The 22,544-nt window shown below is 27.5% G+C and overlaps 1 protein-coding gene and 1 long non-coding RNA gene across 3 annotated transcripts in view; one reads left to right on the plus strand and one right to left on the minus strand.

The window, feature by feature from the left end:
• The window catches only part of LOC129967025 (uncharacterized), a 33,550-nt gene extending 25,330 nt beyond the window's left edge, over positions 1 to 8,220 (minus strand). The window contains exon 1 of the long non-coding RNA XR_008784339.1: positions 8,014 to 8,220. This is a non-coding gene — a long non-coding RNA (uncharacterized LOC129967025). The remainder of the gene's footprint in view (positions 1 to 8,013) is intronic.
• Positions 8,221 to 8,730: 510 nt separating this feature from the next.
• LOC129967024 (homeobox protein Nkx-2.5-like) overlaps positions 8,731 to 22,544 on the plus strand; it is a 30,390-nt gene continuing 16,576 nt past the window's right edge. The window contains exons 1-2 of one of the 2 annotated variants that reach the window (XM_056081656.1): positions 8,731 to 9,087; positions 12,325 to 12,955. In XM_056081656.1, the coding sequence (XP_055937631.1) occupies positions 12,529 to 12,955 (427 nt within the window). In that variant the 5' untranslated portion in view covers positions 8,731 to 9,087; positions 12,325 to 12,528. Of the gene's footprint in view, positions 9,088 to 12,324; positions 12,956 to 22,544 lie in introns of those variants that run through there. The other variant, XM_056081658.1, reaches the window with a different exon arrangement.

The raw sequence follows: 22,544 nt of genomic DNA on the forward strand, positions 1-22,544 counted from the left end.
TTTTGCCGGCCGATAACAGTTCATCCGCATAGCTATATAATTGTATCAAACAAATTTTGATATCCTATACAAAATTATGATGTCCTACTAAATCATGTGATTTTAAAATTACCGAAATGAACGAAACTGCTGCGGAAATACAGATATCATATACTCCTTTGTAAGTTTTCAGAGCCGGCAACGGACTTATGCCCATAGATATGCTTTAACATTTTAACAGGATAATATTTTTAGGCATTCTTGACTGCCTAATGTAAAAATCATATACCATATGCGTTGAATGCAATGCTGTACATCGATTGCTAGATCTAAAAATATTAATTTGGAGGTACTTTCGTTTTTTGTTTACTAAAAAAAAGGGATTTTCTAATTTTTAATTATTTAAAAATTAATTGAAATTCTAAATTTTTTCTTAAATAACTTCGATTTAAATTTTCGTAAAAAAATCTATTTTCGGATCACCTTAATATTCTGAAAGAAATTAATTTTTTAGTGATATCATTTTTATTTCTATGTAATTTTTGAACTTAATTTTAGTAAAGTTTTAAACAGAATTTGTAACATTGCTTTTTAGAGTTGTGATGAAATTAAAACCTGTTGTTAAAAAACCGTTGTTTCATCAAACTTTTCAGTCGCATGCTTTCCACAATGTCAACATTCCGACAAAAAGAAATGCTCTTTTTATATAGTAATTTCGGAGTCGGATTTTTCCTTTTCTTTTCATTAATATGTGTTTTTATGCTGACATTCTTCCTGCAAAGCATTTGATGTGCATGGTGGGGCTACTTACGCAGTGATGCTAAACGAAGACATAACAAACGATTCTAAGTAAAAGTAAAAGCTTTCTCTTTGTTTTAAATAAATTTTGTGATGCTATTGCAGAATCAGAAGTTTTGCTAAACTATGCATCTGAAAAAGTGTGGGTGAAACCAAGGTTCCCAGGAAATCTGGAAACTGGTGTGTTACATCCAACGAATCCGTTGTTTCCCATGTGTCATGATTTAAACTTTTCAAATGAGTCAAAATTGCCCTCAAAACACCACAAGCGTTTACTTCTTCTCTATAGCAGGCAACGAGTTAATTATATACTTGAATATGCTTTAACTTTTTTCCAAATAAATTTTATGCCGCTTTGTAGAATAGAAAGTCTTACCAAGCTATGTTGTAAATTAAGCCAAAGTCCCATGAAAATTTGAAACTAATGTGTCGTATTCAACAAATCTATAACCTCTTACGTGTCACGATTTAAAATCTACCAAATCTGAAAAAAACTGCTTTCAAACATCACAAATATTTACTTCTTCATTCTTAAACTCTTAAAAGTTCACAGCGAGTTTATTATATGCATGAATATGCTTTAACTTTTTTTCTGGTAAATTTTAAGAAGCTACGCCGAATTGGAAGTTTTCCCGAACTGTGCACCACAAATATTGAAAATTGGGCATATGGGAATCTGGAAACTGACATATCACAGCCAACGAATTTATTATCTCCGATATGGGAACTGGTTTAAAATCTTCCAATTCTTGACAAAACTGCATTGCAAACACTGCAGTCATTTACTATTTCATTTGTAAATTTTAGAATCGGAAACTGCTTCATATACATAAATACAATCTAACATTTTTTTTTCCAAATAAATTTTGTGACGCTATGCAGAATCGGAAGTGTTACCGAACTCTGCATCTCAAAAACTGAGGGTGGGGCTGGAGCTCCATGGGAATCTGGAAACTAATGTGTCACATCCAACGAATCCATTATCTCGGAAGTGTCACGGATTTGACCCCAACCTAAATGTATCTAGAGACAGAACAGCACGGAAAAGGAGGAAAGCAGAAACAAAAAAATCGAAAAGAAAGCAAGAACCTCAAAGAATAAAAGTGTCCCGAGATAAAAAGGGGTGAGTAACGCATAGTGTGACATGGGACAGGCTTCCTGCGCAGATTGTCAATTTTTTTTTAATATCTCTCTTTCCTTACACCCTCGTCTTTTGTATATAAATATAGATCCTACTGAGGCGTGGTCCACCCCCGTTCTGAAGGTTCGGAAAAAGATTTTATACTTTCAGCCGTGGTTTACTTTTTCTTTTATTTTTTTTCTCTTACACCTGAAGATGATAAACAAAGGCATAATTTATATTCCGATAACCGGAGGCGTTTGTGGAAGATATTTTTGTCCAATGGTGTTTGGGTTTGAAACCTTTTCTTGTCGCATTTTGCAGATAAAAGGGGAGGAAGAGATAAATAGTAGCCACCGCACGATGCGTAATTCTGTCAGATAAAACAAACTGCTTTCAATTTATATAAGATTAGGAGAGTTTAAATCATGGTAAAATAGGCTACTGTTGTTTCTATGTAACGTGCAACCTATTTTTCAGAAAAGTCTCAATATCCTTTTAGTATGACCAAACTTTTTTTTAAATATTGTTTCCCATCAAGGCTTATTGTCATCTTGAGAGAGGAAAATTGAATAATAAGAAATTAATTGAAATAAACATTAAATAAAATTTATAATATGGAGTAGAATGGAGCTATTAATAAAATAAGTCAGAAACAGCTTGTAAAAAATCCTAAATAAATCATTAAAAGGAATGCAGTTTATAAAATTGATGGTACTGGTGCATTACAAATTTACCAAATATTTTATAAATTTTAATTACTTTGTTAAAATATTTATAAAACAATTATTAAATTAATATTTAAATTTATTTTATTTCGCGAGAATATTTATCCGGTTTAGAAAAATCTATAGCTAATCTATCTATTCATATTAAGATTTTTTTCTTTCAAAAACGCATTTGCAAATAACTGGTTTGCAAATATTTTAGGGTTTAAACTAGAAGAAAGCTAATTATGTTACTTGCAGTAATTACTTTCGTCTTGACATGGTCTCAATACGTTTCGCAAGTATAAAATTTTTTCTATAATCAGTTTTGCTAATCAGATATTTTTATGTACTGTTTTGTTACTCTATTAAGTAGGTCAAAAGAAAATTAAATGAATATAATCATTTTCGTGCTTGCAGAATATATATCGCAAAATAAAGCCTATTTAATGATTTATTTTGGCAATTTTGCCTTTACAACTATACCAATAAAATATAAATTAGTATTCTGTACGAAAAATTATTTAAATTGCAATGCGCTAAAAAAGTAGATGCAATTGGTTATTGAGTTTACTGGAAGTCAAAAGGATTAAATATTTGTATTAAGGGATTGTAAATAGAGATTTTATTTTAAGAAAAAAAATTGGAAATAATATGCTCAAGATCAAAATATTTGATTAAAGAACATGGCTTAGAATAAGATGTTTATTTTTTCTAATAATAGTATAGAATTTTTTAAAATTATTATATATAATATAAAAAAAAAAGCAGAAAAATAATAAAATAAGCAATGAAAAACAAATAATCTTCTTTGGCAAGTTTATTTCCATTGGAAAATAAATTACTTAGGAGATTTAATGCACAATTTTTTTTGTTCACACATTTATCTTAGTCTCTTTATTATTGCTATTGAAGAAAATTTATAAGAACTGTTTCCTAAGACTATTACATATAGTATGCATGATTAAATATGGACTAACAAGCAAAATATCCCGAACTTTATTTAAAAGTAGTCCAAATATGAAAGTGATATTGTCTCTGTTCTGAATTTAATAAAAATTATTCACTGATAAATTTTATCAATTGTTTATTTTCACTGATACTTTAGTATTAGTAACTGCCTTTATTTTCCAACGAATGCTGCTTTTCTACTGGATAAATTTAGTATGTAGATTCAGTGCTCTTTTTAAATAAAATCTGACCTTTTCAATAAACTACTTAGTAATTCAACATTTGCAGTGTAACTTTACTGATGACTAAATAAGATCTTCATTATTTTCATAAGCAATGTAAGTTACTTGTTTTTTTAAAAAAGATAAAAGCTTATGTGTTTTTCTCTTCGTATTTTAATACTATTTATGTATTTTATTCAATCATAGCAGAAATTTTCCTCAATGTGACAAAAGATGTTATAAAATTAACCTTACTATAATTGATAGAATATAATTTTATATATTAATAAAATCTGTTTACTTTATTTTTCACACGAAAAAATATTTTTCTCTCTTCAAAGGTTAAGAATGTAGGGATACTGCTTATACTTAAGAAAATGCATTATTTATTTCTTAAACATAGACTTTTTTCTTATTTTTAATCCAAAGTTCCCGTTATATAGCTTCAGGCAAAAATAAATCAGTTCCAATGCATATCAAAAAAATTATTTGGAACTCTGTATTGTTGCTTAAAAACATACTTATTTTTTTTTCAGTCTCCTTGTTTTTCGCTTACTTTATCTGTAAATAAATTGTTAATCTTATTATTTATATTAAAAATTAAATATTAACGTATATCCAGAGAATTTTTTTGTGTCAACAGACAGGTACCTTCCGTACAAATGCAAAGAACCGCCCTGTCCAAACAGATTTTAAATGGAATTTGTATCTTAAATTTTTTAAAGAAATATATTCTTATTGATTTTGCGAATATTAATAATCTTTACATAAAAATTCATAAGTCTCAAAATCGTATTTAAATAAATTGCATCAAAGAGATGTGTTTTCATTAATTGACTTAGTTCATTAAATTAAATTAAATTAAATTTAAAATATTATCATTAATAGTATTAGCTGAAGCATTCTAGTTTAGTTATCAAAGTTTTGATTTTCAATTTAAATTAAAACCTTATTTGAAATTAAATTTTTATTATTTAATTGAAATCATAATGAAAGAGGAAAGTTGTGAATTTTCATTTAAAATAAAGGTTGCAATTAAATGTATAAAAGTTGAAAAATAGTTTTTTAAAAATTTATCTTTGATTGTAATTTGAAAAAATAAAACGCTTTCTCTTTTTTAATGTCAATAGATAAAAAAAAATATCTCTATTGGATTTTATAAACTGTAGGATTTTAATTATATGTCTTCATTATTCAGATTTATATACAATTTGAAAAGAAAGTTAGGGATATTATTTTTCAGTAATATCCCTAACTTTCTTTTTAAACTTGTACTTGTACAAAACTTCCTTTTCAAACTTGCCTTTAGTTACTTGTACAGTTAATGAGAACAGCTTCTACAAAATAATATTTATATGAACTGTCTTTTAATTTCCAATAACAATGTCAAAAATCAAATAATTGCAATAACTTACTATTTTTATATAATATAAATAAAATTGTAAAATAATTTTATAAACTGATCAAATATTTTCATTTTTAGCTCAAATTTTATACGATATTTTGAGAGGAAAAGTATTTTTGTGATCCAGTTTTTGTTTTATAATTTTTCGTCGTGAAATCAGAATAGGAAAATAAGTACATAGCTAAGTGCTAGTTAAAAATAAATCAAATTCAATTCAATTTAAGTAATTTTTTAAAAAATATGAGTAATATTAGAATTTGAGGCGGTTTCCTTAATCATATCTATTCGTAAATGATGTAGAATCTTTAATAGGAAGGCACTGTTGAAATTTTCCCAATCTCCGAATAATTATGTTCGATTTCAATTGCAACTACGATTATTAATTGGAACATTTCTACTTTCAAACATGTAAATGATTACCAATCCTTTTAATAGCTACAAAATGATAATTATTTTTATATGCTAATTTTTAAAAAAATAAAATGCCACAATAAAATTGTATGATATTCCTCAGTTTACATAAATGAATTTCAGAGCTTCCAGAAAATAGCACTTTGTTAATTAATATTATTATTACCAAGTTTATTTCAAATAATCTTACTCTCATTTTAAGTATTTTTGATGAATAATGAATTGAAATTTCGTTGAATATTTTTATTTTATCTATTTTAATTTTGTACAAAAACACTTTTTGACATTTTATTTTGATAAATAATAGAATTATTATAAGGTTTTGATATTTCGTTGTTTAAACAGATCCGATTGAAACATTTTTAAAAAATATTGATCTCGTTTCAAGGATATTCACTTCTAAGGAATAAAACAAAAATGGATTGATCTTTTTATCTCCCCTGCTACCAGATGCATACTGAGTTAAAAGCTTACCCAAAAAAATTGATGGAAATCCTTGAATTTATCATCAACACGATAACGCACAAAATCAATCAATTTCTGAAGAAAATTCAATTCAATTTTATAATTTATTTATGGAATAGATTTGATAGTGTTACTTTTCAGTATGTAAATAGAAAACGAAGTTTTGATATTTCTAAAAAAAGCATTAGTCATTAATTATAAATGCTATGCACAATAAAAGAATTTTGTTGAAAAAAGCTTTCGCCATCCCGGAAGAATTCAATTTTTTCTCCTTGATGCTTTTTTTAAATTTTTATTTTATTTATTTATTTATTATTTGTTTTTTACTGACGGGTTAAATTCGAAATTCGTACTCTGTTGTCTATTCAAAACTATTTTCAAGATCTAAGGTATTTTTAAATCGAGATTTGAATCATTAAAGCTATAAAAAGAATCGATAAACAATTTTAAATCGTTTTTTTTAATATCATAGTTTTAAAAATCGGTCCTGTGTAAATGAACGTGTTGAAATATTTAAATCAGCTGCAATGGAAACTAAGCAGAACTAAACAGAAATAAGATTTAAATACATCACTGCACAAATATAATAATTAAACTTAGTTCAAAAATTGGAGTAGCAAGGAACTCAATAATAAAAAATGTTCTAGCAATTCAGTTTTGGAGCTGGTTCATCAGATGTTGCTTATTTGGATAATTTTTGGTATCAGTACTCATAATAGAGAAATACCACATGCCAATGCCAAGGCTGGACTATTAAGTATTTATATATAATTTGTTTTTTTAATAATCTATTATAATTATTTTTATTAAGTATGCTTATTTCTGATTTTAAAATTAATTTTCGATCAATTAATAGTTAAATGAGAAATGCACGATTACTAGTTTCCTAATTCTTACTACCAGATCATAAGGCATTAATTAGGTATTGAAAAAAGTCCGACAAACGAGTTCAACTTTGAATATTATATATATATATATATATATATATTTTAATATAAAAAGCATCGCGCTTCAATGGAATCTATTATAAGGCCTGCGTTAAAAAGTGGATAAAGCTATTTCAAGAATTTTCATGGAAGGAAGGAGGCACGAATTTTTTTCACGACATTCATCTATCAGATTGTTTTTCTAAATTTAGCAGCAAAAATGATTCTAAAAATTATAAATACTTTAAAGATACTTCCAAATTTTAGTAGAAAAAATATTTTGAAGTGACTTTGCTATTTGCTATTCATTAATTGTATATTTTTTTCAGTTGTCTTTACAATTTTATTTCAGTTATGCGCAGGTTCTTATATGCCTCATTGCGTTCTGAAAGTCATAAGGATATTTATAATCATCGAACTCCTGCTTTAACAATAATATGTACTAGAGTCATAGGGAGTCTAGTGTCATAATAAACCAATAAAAGCAAAATTAATAAAATAAAAAAAAGATAAATCTAAAATAAGTCATTACCATCTTAAAAATGCGTTTAACCATTTTATCGAAAGTATGGCCATGTGATGTACATTGCTAATATTGCATAATACTTAAATCCGCCATTGCTGATAGGATTTGAAATTTAAAAAATTACAAGTACAAAGATGACATACCCTATATAGATGGCGCTTGGTCTAAATTTGCATTCAATATTGGTATTGTTAGAAAAGGATGGTTTTCCTCTCCATGCTGTAGCGGTATCAAAATTAAAATAACAAAAGGGAATTACTATGATTTCACATTATTTACACTGTATTCTGTATTTTTTCCACCTCAGTTCTTTATATTGGGACAATTAAGATTTGTTAAGAGAAAAAATTGCACGTTACCCCAGACATATTTTAGATCAGAAAATATATATATAAAAAAAAGGTAAAGTTAATTGTAAAAAGGAAGAATCATTACAACTTGGTAGATGATTTTCTTCAACATATTTAATTAAGAAAATCTGTAATTAATATAAAAGAACCTTACTCAAACAAGGGCTGTCATTACTTTCGGCATCCCATTTGGGGCCAGAACCCACAACTAAAGGAGTCTTGTTCTTGCAGATTGGAATGTATTTCACACAAATTTGTTCCGAAATTATTTCTATATAATTTGCTATTTTTACGTAATAGAAGGATCAAAATTTGCTAGTAAAATACAAGATTTAGTTTAAAAACCAAACTAGAGAGAGACACAAACTACTAAGCTATAATTCCACTTTTAGGGACAAAACCGTTTCACTCCTTTTTGGCGTCAACTTCATGAAAAATAAGCAATATGAATCAATAAAAAAATAAACTTTTTCATCTGCGAGGCGGAACCACAGAGAACATAGCGGCGCTTTCACTCAAATCGTGTCCGTTGATACCACGCCGCTATGATTGATGTCACAATGATAACGAAACTAAAGAGCGACTCAACTCCTCCCTTCCCCCCCAAGCATTTCATCCCCCTCCCCCTTCATGTCAAATGCCTATTTGCCAGCTAAAACCCAGAGGGGCGGGCATGAGCTTCACTTGAAAGTACAGAAACGTGGTGGGGGGGGACTAAAATTCTCTGCCAGAAGGAAAAGCATTGTTAGAAAGCATCTTTCCTTCCATGCAAAATACGGGCGTGGCTTGTGTCCCGGTGACGTAACTCCGGGAGGATTAAACGGCTATCGTCATTGGGTCTGTCACATTTTGATATACCATGCGACGGGATGAATGGGTCTTACTTGAAACTTTTTCAAGAGTCGGCTAGATCGCTAGGTTGTACAGGAGAAAAAGCATGGCTTACTTCTTAGAGAAGTAAAAGCTGAAGAGACGTTTGCAAGTGCAGTGTTAAGTATGGAAAGAGTGAACGTTTAAATAACAGTTGTAGAATTTATTGTCACTTGAAAAAAAGTGCTCAGCAAGTGCGAAAACTGTTTTTTTTTATCTTTTCCTTTTACTTCGGCAATTAAAAGAAAATCTTGCGAATACAAGAAAAAGAAATTGTTTCAAGTGTTGTGAAAATATTTTTCATGTTTTTTTTTTTTTTTTGGTGAAGAGTTAATATACCTCCAAGGAAGAAATAAAGGTAACTTATTTTATCTGTTATCTATTGTAGAAATGTTTTGCATTTTTTCTTATATATGTGTTAGTATGGTCTAATGATTTATTGAGCATAGTATATATAGTATTATTTATGACAGTTTTTGCATAACATTCATTGCCTTAAATCATAAAAATAAATCACTTAATTAAATGTAGGTATTACCCATCTAAGTTTATAATATATTGCATCAAAACATAATTTATTTTATTTTTAATAAATATATTATTATTTTGTAAATGTTTTTAACAAAAACCATATTCTAAACGCATGATTAAAAAAATATGTTTGATTTAAGGCAAGGTTTCTTATTTATAGTTTGTTAAAACATACACTCTTGAGACTTTCCAAACATTTTGATTTTTCTTTAAAGATTAGTATATAAAAATTTCATCGCAATCCAATCAATCACGCTTGCTTATTTCATGGGTGACGTTTATGAGCTGATATTTTCATCAATCTTCAAATGCCTATCATAAACATTGCTTTTTAGGGATGCATTAACTATTTATCCGCTCTCCATGTGCAGTTGCATTTGATTACTGAAAAAAAAAGAGTTAAATTATTTTTCTATAATTACAATAGCGACAGTAAATTAAATTTGTATAATTTATATTCATGGAAAATTCAATAGCAATTTTTAATAGGATATGAATCCAAAGTATAAATTTTTTCTAGCTGCAGTTTTTTCCTATAAAAATAAATATCTATTAAATTAAATTTAAACACTTAAATACTATTTTAAAAACTATTACTTTTCAAGAAAATTTTATTATGTTCATTATCAAAACTCTTTTACTTCCAATTTAAAAAGTATACTTCTCAAACAAAGATTATCTTGTTCAAGATCAAATATTTTTCTTTAGTAAAATAGAATTGTTTCTGGTTCTTAAGATAAAATAATTCTGTATATACATGCATATTCTATTTGGTTACATATATATTTAAGAATATTTAGAATTCCTTTGTATATCTTTTACATATTAGCAATTTACGATATTTGTTGTGAATTCGATTATTAATCCAATTCCCATAAAAAAAAACTTTTTAAAATGACCAGTTCAAAAATTAATGAACAGAAATTAAAAAATAATAATAACTAAAATAGCCGTATAAAAGAGTGCAAAATTAAGTACTATAGTATATGGGAAAATTCTGTAAGGCATTTTTTTTATGTGTATTAAGAGCTGTGAAATTAGTTAAATCATCTTAAGTTTGTTATTTAAATTTGAAAATGACAATGAACCTTTGAAAATAAATTAAAAACAAAAAAGTTGAGTTCTTGATTTAAATAATTTCTAATTAATAGCATGGCTCTAATTCTAGTTCTAATAGTATCGCAGTTGCAGAAAGTCTGCCCATAAAACCTAATTCATTTAGTAGAATTCCTTGATCTTAGTATGTTCCATAATCTTTTATTTTAAATACTTCACTTTTATCAAATGTTTTTTAATGCTAGATATTTAAAATAGTGTTAATGGCTTTACTAAAAAGTGCCGTGTAATTCCAAAATATGCTAATACAATTATTAACTTGTGATTTTTTCCACAAACTATGATTTTTGCCTTTTCTTGGCAAAAAAAGAAATAATAATGTAATGTTCTGATAAGCACTAAATACTTTCTAATTCCAAAAAAAAAAAAAAAAAAAAAAAAAAATATTATTAGTATGTCACACAAATGTTGAGATGTATGTGTGTGTAACATATCAGAAATGGTTGCATATATTTAAATTGTATAGTTTTGCTTTAGTAAACCGATATAACTATTTAAATTCCTAAAAAATAAGACTTTTTATTTCTATTGCCTAATAACATAATTTTTAAATTAACCTGTTCAGTTAATAATGAGCACATTTCATTACACACTCGGAATAATTGACTGCATATAAATATTGCACATTTTTAAGCAGATATGCAGAATTTTTTTAGAAATTAAGAAAATTCCAACTTGCATAAATTCCTCAAAATAGTAGACATTATTTTAGTATTGCTCTATCCAACTTGTCAAAGATAATTTTTAGCCACTCTTATATATCTATCCTTATTATCAAATCATTTCTATTAAATATCCGTGTATTATATGAACAACCTTGAGGATTTCAAAAATTACCTTTAAATCTTCTGGAGTAATGATAATTTTTAGACAAAATTGGATGGAATTGAAAAACAATCTGCGAATAGGAATTTCAGTGTCCTTTTTTTAAAATTAAAATCTAATCTTTAAAAAATATATAACCTACACTATTTTCAGAACTTCAAAACAAAATACATTTTATGAATTTACGTCCTGCATTATCAATGTAAATACCTATCATCCGGCATGACGATCTTGTATTACCAATATCTAAAAATAATATGAATGTGAAATTTAAAAGTTTAAATAAAGTATGTTTTTGTTAAAAAAAATATGGATTTATTTAAATACTGAATTCCAGATTTTAAACTAATTCGAAAATTTATTTATTTTGTATTTTTCTCAATGCGTGTTTGGTTTAGAGCCGAAAGCAACACTCTGGTATAAAAAAAAAAGGAATAAAAAATATGGGGAAGGGTAAAACCCATTTAGCTGAGACTGATTAAAACCAATTAAATAATTCCTTATTAAAAATTTTCCAACATAAAACAATTGCATTCTACAATAAAAGCCCACAGTAAATTTCTGTCTCATCATAATAAAAAAGACTTACTAAAGATTGATAACTTTCATAATTATGAATGAAATCTTAAAAACATTTATAATATCAAAGAAATCAAATTGTAATGGTGCCGGGTTTATTTAAATCATGTAGAATTTTTAAAATGTAACTACTTTTCAGATATTAATGTTTTTACAAAAATCTTTTTAATCAAATAATATTTAAATAAAACTAAATATAATTTAAATAATAATCCTTATAAAATTTTTGTTCATTATGAAAATCTCAGTAATGGTGAATATTTCTCTAATCAATAAATGAAACATGAATTAATCGGAAATATATATAAAAAAATTCTTTGCATTTTGTTATGATGCTTCTTCGTTATTAAGGTCTGGTTTTAAGGCTTGAAGGTCTTGTTACGTATTAAAAGCCCACAAATACAAAGAAGCAAAGCATCCAATAAAATTAAAACACAATTTAATGACAAGTTGTTGTTGTTTTTATGAAAATAAGATTCTCAATTGTTGAATATCGCATCTCATCATATTTTCAACATAATTTATGATTTCACTTATCTTACAGGTGTAAGGATCCTTTCATTCAACAAAAACCTTTTTAAGATGCTTTAAAACCTCATCAGTGCATTAACATTCTACATCCTCGCTATTCATTAAGCGAAAGACTTCAGAAAACCTCATATTAAACCTTTGTCATATCTGCCAGCTTAAACACGAGAAGCTGGAGTGGTGTGACAACGGCCAGGACTTGTCATCCCCATACCAAACCATGCTAGCTAGCCCTCAACAGGCTGTAGGAACTCCATTTTCAGTCAAAGACATTCTCAACCTGACGGACCAGGCAGGATTTGACCAGGCTCTGCTGTACGCGCAGAGCCTGGAGAAACTCTTCGATGATGGAATGGACACCTTCTATATGGGAGGGGGTCCAGGAGCTATGGTGCCATCGACATCCCCAGCTCCATCTTACATGTTTGGAGAATTTGTCAAACAGAACTATCAGCAAACTACACCACTCACGTCACCCCATGTGCAGAGCCTGTCCCACTTGTGCCCTCCTTTTCCAAGCGGTAGTCCTGGACTCATCTGCAGCAGCTACAGCAATGGGGGCAACTATGATGAAAGTGGAATGGGGTATAATAGTAACACCCTGAGGCACTCTACAGTTTGTTCACCTGCAGAATCTGAAGATAAAAGTAAGTAACATTGATATATACCTTTATTTGATGCATTTCAAATCACAAAGTAATTATAAATAAGTTCGTTAAAAACATCATTCAAGATGAAATTTCAAGATGAATTATTCCTATGAAACCTAACTGTTATTATCTTATTTAAAATATGAGATCCAGTTTTATAGTGCCAATAATTCAAAAAAATATCATAAAATCTTTTTATAAAAATAAATTTTAAAAAGGAAAGTCATGTTTGTTCGATACTAATCTCAGTTATCTTTACAGTTTGTAAAAAGGCGGATTACGCAAAATGAAAATTTTTAATCTTAAAAATATTTAAATTAAAAAAGAAAAACAGCAATGCATCCTGTATGAATTTTAATTTTGACAATATATTGTTAGAATAGCTATTTATTGATATTTTTTTTAAGTTTTTAAATCATGCAAAAAAATTTATCCTTTCTATAATTTGATATTTATGTGAAAGCTAGTTTTGATCATACGTTTACATTAAATAAAAATATGTAATTGGCTTCAAATATTATGAAAGAATATATCATTTCTTTCTCAAGATACGTTTATTCAACAGGCAACAATAAGACTGGATAATCATCATTAAAACAATAAATATTTTTTTAGTTTAATTACTATATGTATAAAAATTTTTAAACATTTAATTTTTGAATTATTATTATTTTTTTCATGTCTTGAATTCTAATTTGCTGTTCTATATAATATAGAACAAAATTATCTTAATATAAAATGTAAAAGTGCTGGCCTAATCTCACAAAATTTAGAATATGACTTCAACATACATGGTTTTATAAAAGAAAAGAAAAAAATGCAGTACTGTAGCCTTGATATAAAATGACATAAAACAGAGATTCTCGAACTTCTTAAAATTTTGTAGCGCATAAAATGGAATTGAAAAAATATGTACCATCATGAAACAATTTTCCAAATCAAATTCAATCAATCCTTAATGGAATATTTATAATCAAAAAACAAAATATTCAAAATTTATATTATTCAATACATTTTGTAAATAAATATTTATAAATTCGAAAAATTCGTATTATCCAATATTTTCTGCAATGTCTATATACATTGAAGTAAATATTGTATAATATTACATAGCAATTGTTGGCAATCGCTATTGATATTTACCTTTGCTAGATCACCAGAATTAATGCTTGCTAAAACATTCAATTAAATATCTTCTGTAACCTGATTTTGATAATTTTCTAAGAAAAATATTTTAAATTCAAATTTTGATAGACATGGATTTTGCACTATTTATATAGACTCATCCATTCTATTTACGTGTTAAATAAAATGTAAAGTATTATCGGTAATTTAATCTTGAACTACCATCGAAATTAAATTTTATTTGTAAGTGCAATAAAATTTTAAAAATTAATTCAAACCATGTCTGAAACAAGAATCTACCTAACATGGGAAAATAAGCCTATCTTTAAATCTTTATTAACAACAACGGGTAAAAATCTAGGATGAAGGATTTGCAGCGACAATAAAATATATTGTTGTAAAATAAACTTGCAAATATTGTATAGTTTAATTAATTAAATAATCTGATAATTTGACAATTATTTTGTAAATTTAAAAGTACACATTATTGTATGGCAAAATAATTGCTATGATTAAAAAGATAATTTTTGGAATTATGAGATGGTATAAACAAATCATTTTAATTCTGTAACATCTATCTGACGAATTATACAGAAAAAAAATATAAATAATAAAAAAATAATTTTGACTTAATTCAAATTAAATTTTAAAAAAATGCTTTTATATGTATGTTTCCTTTTTTGGAATTAAAAATTTGTGCTTAATTTGGTAGTTTTAAACTTAATGGAAATGTTGGTCTTTTAGAGCGCAAACACACACACGCACACATTCATCTTTATTACTAATAGAAATAGAGTTGAAATGAGGATTAATGCCTGACTGTTTCATTGTAAGTAACCTAGGTATACTAGATTTTATATTCGTTCAAGCGTAAGTGCGACTCAAGTTGCAATCGTATATTATATTTATTTTCAAATAATGTCTTGCCTGAGAATACAATTTATAAAGAATTTTTATTTTGTGTTGAAAGCCCTTAAAATTCTTATCGTTTCATTGCAAATATTTTCATATTTTCTTTTCATGGAAAAATTCCATGCATTATCTTTAGATTTCTGCCGATTGAGATACGATAGAACTGATCTCTACTTTTAATTTAGGCATTATATATATATATATATATATATATATATATATATATATATATATATATATATATATATATGTATATAAATCAAAACGTTAAGACAGGTATCATTTTAAAATTATTTTAATTGCATAAATCAACATAATGAAATGCATTATGAGTTGTTCTTATACTTTATATTGAGAGCATCTGCAGCAAAAATCATTCGTTTTCAAATATCTAATTATTATTGAAACACTGGATCCATCAAAATTTATCGATAGTGCTAGCATTTCGTTGGCTCTTTCAATCATTGATGATGATTTTTTTATTTTCATTTAATGGTAACTAAGAAAATATATGTTTTTATTACATGATTAAAAGATGAAAAAGTTCAGATCTTAAAGATAAAAATTCTCCTACAAATTTTAAAATAAATATATAAAACGGTGGTAACTTAATTACGATCACACAAAAATTAATTTTAAAAATCGTTAAAATTTCAGATATATTATTTTTAAACCTATCAGCTTTTCAAGAATAGTTAAAATGTTCATTATGGTAAGTTATCACTGAAATCAATGGGGTGTTACCATTGGTTGATTTTTAATTAGATTTAATCCCAATATTCACCCTTTTCTTAAAACATTATTAATTTCCACTTTTGACTTAACCCCTTACTTTCACAATACAGCGATAATAAAAAGAATAGAATGTGTATTTTTAAAACTATATGCTTTTATACCTAATTTAGCTGAAATTAACAATTTGAGTGTCAAAACCACATACCAAATTCCACCTATCTAGATCGTTACATTTTTTTTAGCAATCTTTTGTGAATGCACATAAATACATAGCCAGCCGATCAGAAAAGTTATTAAAATTTTCAAATTTCAGCTATCTAATTGATATCCAGCATGTTTTTTCACGATACATTTTACTTAATAACTCAAGAAGGTCATCCATCATCATTTTATAAATTACGGAATAATTTACTTAAGTTTAAACTGAATTGCCTAAGAATAAAGTAAAGAAAAAGTAATAAAATATTCATTAAACGGCCTATCACCATTATCTTTTTTTTTATTGTGAATATCAAAAATTATTTATTGGTTTGTATTAAAAATGATCCTCATAGAACAGAAAATAATCCTTAATTTAACCAATATCTGCCTTTCGCTCCAGCCAAAAGAATGTGAAAAGAAGGAGAAAAATCAACTGAGAAATGTTCTGTTACAACTCATTTTTAGAATTAAATGACGGTTTGCTTCATCATTACAAAGCATATAGAAATATAATCGAAATGTGTCGGAATTATTTTAAAATATCATAAAATAAGGAACGTCTGAAAATAGAAGAGACAATTCCGGTTTGTTATAATGTTCCGGTTCTGAATAAAATATTCTGAATCATTTCAGTTTTTACTGATAAATGCATAATCATTTTTTAAAAAAACACTAAAATATTGATAACATTTATTTCTACAGTTACCGTTGGAGAGTTTTTATGAACGCGAACATAAGCGATAAAACGAAAATACTTCTATAACTAAGGCAGGTGAATTTATCGGAAGTGAAAATAATAAATGTATTAATAAATCATAATACTATTTCGTCATATCCTATTACATTTTTTACAAAAGTTATAAAAAGTTCAAAAAATGTTATTATTATTTTTTTTATTATTATTATTTTTTTTTGCATTGTCCAATTAATGCAACAATCTATATCCGTTATCCTTTATTTTACACTCTAGTTAACAACCCGGCTTGTACATCCGTTTCCTGGTGTAAGAATAGAAATTTTTAAAATTCTGAATTTTAACTAAAGCTAAATAACTTGAATTCTTTTTTTATTGTATTTCAAAATATCCAACAGGAATATTCAAATTTTCGCGTTGAATAACATTATTCGCTCGTTAGGGTTTTTTTTTTCTTTTTTTTTTTACCCTACTTTTTTTATTTCTTTGAAGATTAAACTAGAAATGTCTATCTGCAGAAATTATTACAATACATATAAAGGGATTTAAAACATATTATCCGGACTTTAATTCTAAAATTTAATGGTGCTATGATATTATAGGAGTCGATTCAATTAGATCACGGTCATAATAAACAAAAAAAAGTGTGAAACTATTAAAATAACACGTTTTTAATATCTGTCAAAAAATAATAAAATATTTCAATGGGAAAATATGAACTTTAAACTATAATAATTAATTTAAATGAAATCAAGCAAAACTAATATTGTCGGCAAACCAGCTGATCTCCAAAAATGGCTAATATAAATATTAATAAAAGGGTAAATTCTTATGAGAAAATGTATTATATTCTTTAATAAATCAATGTTTCCTTTGAATCTTAGAATTTATTTGTTGATATTTATTTTTATAATTTAGTTGAAAAATTATGAAAAGCAGATTTATTGAATATATATTTTTGTCTATGACATTTTTTGAAATTTTGATTTGAATTTTAATCAGTTAATCAATTTTAATCAATTAAAAACTAAGCGAAAATATGATTTTTTCCCCTCCACAGCTTCCGAAAATATTACAGCACAACAATGACTTTAACGCCATTTTAAAACTGAAAACTATATATTTTCAGTGATACTCATTTGAAAGGCGTAAAATTTATTTTAAATTTTGACTCGTTTTAAAAATATTTTATGCCTAATTTTCATCAATGGATTATACAGTTGCCCTCAGATTTAAACCATTTTCATTACTTCATCAATGATTTTCTCTCATTGTTAAAAACTAAAAGTAGAAGAATTCTGTTTAATATCTGTGTAATTTACCAAAGAATAAAAAAGTGAAACTACAATACCGAACACATAAATAATTCTACACTAAATTACTAGATGAACCGGATATTTACATTTTACAGTCTTGTGATGTCATGGGACTGGTCTTATGACATCATAAGGTCATTAATAAAGTTCAGGTACACAATTATCAGAACGTATACAAAACAATTAAAATGCACGACTTCAATTTCTGACACTGATAAAATCATGGGTATGAAATTATATCTAACCGATTAAACTGAAATTAAATATAAGCAGTATCTTCGGTGAACCAACTATCAAGAATGGCTAATAAATAATATGAAACAATCACAGAGTCAACTATCTATGTAAAATGTGTGATCATTATCTATTTTGGCAACTGAAAAAACATATTCAACCTAATTAAGATTGCTATATTTCCTTATACCGTCAACACAAACATAAACGATCAAGAGCGAAAATAGCACGTTTTTTTATCCGTTCATCTTGGGATTTCTTCAGAATTGAATATGTTGTGGCAATGTCTTGGCCCTCAACCGAATTCCAATAACAAATTAAATAGTAACAACAAAGTACAGGTATCGTTTGTTATAGCTGCTTATCGCGAAGTATCGAATAAGTCACATGCATTCATTAGTTTACATTTGCTATAAAGATGTATTTAATCCAAATATTATGAATTAATAACGAAATGCGGACAAAATGGCAATATTTAAAAGAACCACAAACAGAAGATGAAACTTAATTTCCCCACATTTCATGACTAAGCGTGTTTCTGAAAACGATGCGGCAAGACGAATCAAGGCAGCGAGCATTTATTCATGCATTTAACTGATGATGTCATAGTTAGATTCTCTCAGCCTTCATTTTTTTTTCCTTGTTACATCTAGTTAGTATCTTTTTTTATATATTTTGAACCTACATTTTAAATAAGTGAAAGAACTGGATCATGTTTTCATTGATTCGGTTCATTTAATTTTTATTTCTCGATAGTTAAAATCTGCCTACTCATAATTAGTAAAATGTGGAATATCAGGAAATAATGAAATTAAGATTTACACTCTCTTTATTAAATATTTGTTTTAATAAAGAAGATGTAGAATAAAAATGTATTTGAAGAATTGCATAATGCGTGGAAATAAGTCACAAATTTTAAAGAATATTAATTTTAATTGCATTTTAAAATGCAAAAAGAAAATATTGAACTGAAAGATCTTTGCTTTTGGTATGAAAAATTAGCTTTAACTTTTCCATTATTTTTTTAATATATTTTTATCACAAAAAGAATATATTAAAATAATAAAATAGTTAAAGCTGATCAAGTAATACCTTAATAAAACAATTCATACCCATCTTTAAGTGGTTATAAGTGTGTAGCGCTTTTTTTTTTTAGTCTTGGTAAAAGAATTAGTAAATTTCTATTGATCACTAAGCATTACAAATTATTGTTTAAAAACATAATGTCTGGTATTTATATTTTATAGTTATTGAATTACTTTTTACATGCATTACATTCATACGTATGATGCTTGAAAAATTTTAATTTTTACAGTTTGACAACTTTTTAATTCAGAATTTTAAGCTGAAATGGAATTAATTGAATTCACAATTCACAAGTTGAGTTTAAAATCAAAAAAGGTTTTTCCTGATAGTCAGTCACTATTATTAAGAAAATATTACCAATCATGGAAATTTTTAGACTGTTATATGTTAAAAATCATGAAATAAGAGATCGAGTTCGATAAATACACAAAAAATGAAATTAAATATACGTTTCATGGAAAAAAGAATCTTTATCTTAAATCTTTTCTGCAGAAGTATTTAAGGCAGCTTTATATTTAATATAAAAATAAAATTTAATTTTAATTCATTCTGAACTGAGGTGAATATAGATTTTAACAAAAGGAGAAACCATTAGATATAGGCAATAGTAGCTTTCATTTTATTCTCAAATTGAATAGATTTTTTAAAAAATGCAGTGCAATAACTTGGTATATAAAATGTTACTCTCTATGTTGTCCTTAGGAAGACTAATTTTACTTTAGAACTTTCAAATATACCTTATTTCTACTAAACCATGGAAAATGTAAAATAATTTTACTAATCATAACTTTTAAACTTATGGCGTGATCACTTAAACAGACTAGATCAAGAATTTTGAGACTTTTTTTTTCTAATTCTACATCACATAAATAAGTAAAAAAAAATATATGAACCGTTATAAAAGTACTTTACAATTAAAAATCAATGCAAAAATTGAATTAATTAATTAAAAAATGAAGTAGTGCAGTTATTCGTCAGTTCTTGCAAACGCTTGTTATTCGCTTCAGTATTATTCTCATAACCGTAATTATCATATGGCCAATGTGGTCGCTGTTATAAACACCGATCTAAATCGAGCAACCTAAACAAATATATATATATATGTGTGTGTGTGTGTGTGTGTGTGTGTGTGTGTGTGTGTGTGTGTGTGTGTGTGTGTGTGTAAATTAAGCCAAAATTTTAGAAGTGACGTTATTTTACATTCATTTACATCTTTTATTAAAGTTTGAATCGCAAAAATGTAATGATCCATTAGTGGTGCAAGTCCCATAGACTAAAAATGTTTCAATCGGCCACAACAAATCCTGTCGATACTGCTTCGTTCAATGGTGGTGGGGTGGTCGGCTGTACACAAGAAGAAACTACGAAATCTTGTGTCTAAGATCGGAATACAGTGCTTATGTACTTACCATAAAAGTTGACCTGAATGTATTTTATGAGTAATCCAAGTGTATTTTTACCTTTCACCCATTGATAAAACATTAAAATTATAAAATAATCTGCTAAATGCGTTTTTGATGACGCAATCATTACTACAGATCAGATTATAATAATTAGGATACTAAAATATTATTTTCTTACTTACCTGGATTTCGAGCTAAGAATATTTTGCAAGTAATCCGAAATAGAGTGATTTCGCCCAGACTAGTCAGCTCCGTGTCTTCTCTTTCCCAAAAGTATATCTCAACTGGATTCAAATGTTACTCTTTACTCTCTTTTAGTATACTCTCCTAATAAAACATATTTAAGAGTTATGGCTACTTATGTTTTTCCAAGTGGTTAGGGCTGAGCCCTCTTCAAAATTAGAAGTATCCTTCGTAGACTATCATGAAATCATCGTGAGTCTGAAGAATCTTCTTGTAGAAGAGTCACTTGAAGCTCCAGTGGCCTGTTGTTGACTGGTGTCTCTGCCAACAGGTTGTTGAAATGCTTTATTATTTGCTGGACCCATTCATAAGACAAGCACCTTCATAACTGCAGTTTTAGTGAATGTTGTAATGACTTTTTAAAATAAAAGGTTGGCACTTTTGTAGAGATGGTGCCTTTTTTCTTAATACCAGGCTTGAGTTCTGATGCATTCCAATGTTCGAAATGACTTTTTGAGATCTTGGAGGAACTTCGCACACGTGTTGACTGAACGACTGAGGAATTTCATAAGTGGCAAATAAATGTGGCAAGAAAATTTTTTTTGCCTCCATTTGAAATCTGTAATAACAAATGCAATATAAAGATAATCTTTTATAGTGAAATTATTTAATATATTAAATATTTTACAGCTCTTATTCTATGGTGGCATGAAAATGGCTGGTCCATTTGATGCATACAGTTGTTCGGTATTTAATGACACAAGAGCCAAAACTCTCTATTTAATCGTCTCTTCTTTTCCGAAATTTTTTACTGAGATACATCCCTTTATTTAAAAAAAAGATGTATTGTCTTTATTAGAGAAATTTCGTTGAAGTCATCGTTCGAACTCGAACACTGCGATTGAGTATATTTTTGACATTTTAAGCAGGAAACAGGTTTGGGGAATAATTCGATCTACTAAAGATTTTGCTTTATTTTACTCTTATGGATTTTTTTCTCAATACTTCATTGTACACAGGACAAAGTATCCGACGAATGAGGCTGTTGACAGTTCACATTTCGAGTTCCGCGAGTACATTTTGCGAAAGATTGACCACTGGTTTCACTTTGGGGACATATTCCTTTGATAATCTACTATAGAGTGATCATATCTTTGACAATTATAACCAAAGGATTGTAAGATTTTGAACGTAATGAAAAAAAGACAAAGTATGTATCCTGCTTTTAGGTAACTGACATTTCTAGAAGGTTGGATCGGCATGTTGTATTGATAGTTTCAATCATAATGCGACCAACACGAACGTGACTCTTCGATTGGACAAATCCTCATGAATGTCACTTTCAGATATATTTAAAAGTTCAGTTTAGGATATTCAGTTGAGCCATAACGATTAAGCACCGAAACTGAAGAGTATTTTGTTTTTTTGTGGCAGATTTTGGTTTCAATGTGCAAAAATCTTCTGGTATCAGTTTCTTTACGGAGTCATATCATCAGCGACTGTTTCAAGTATTTTTAGGGGGGGGAGGGGAGATACATGATAAAATTTTCTATTAGAACCATTGGGAGTGATAATAACAAATCAAACATAGGAGTTAGGGTTATCAATGGTAATTCGTTTCGAGAGTATCCATATGAAGTCCATAATTAATTGGAAGATTGCCGGCTCTGGGTATCTATGAGATTCTCATCTCTGAA

This window comes from Argiope bruennichi, chromosome 4 (genome assembly GCF_947563725.1).
Source record: "Argiope bruennichi chromosome 4, qqArgBrue1.1, whole genome shotgun sequence".
In the NCBI taxonomy this organism is placed as follows: domain Eukaryota; kingdom Metazoa; phylum Arthropoda; class Arachnida; order Araneae; family Araneidae; genus Argiope; species Argiope bruennichi.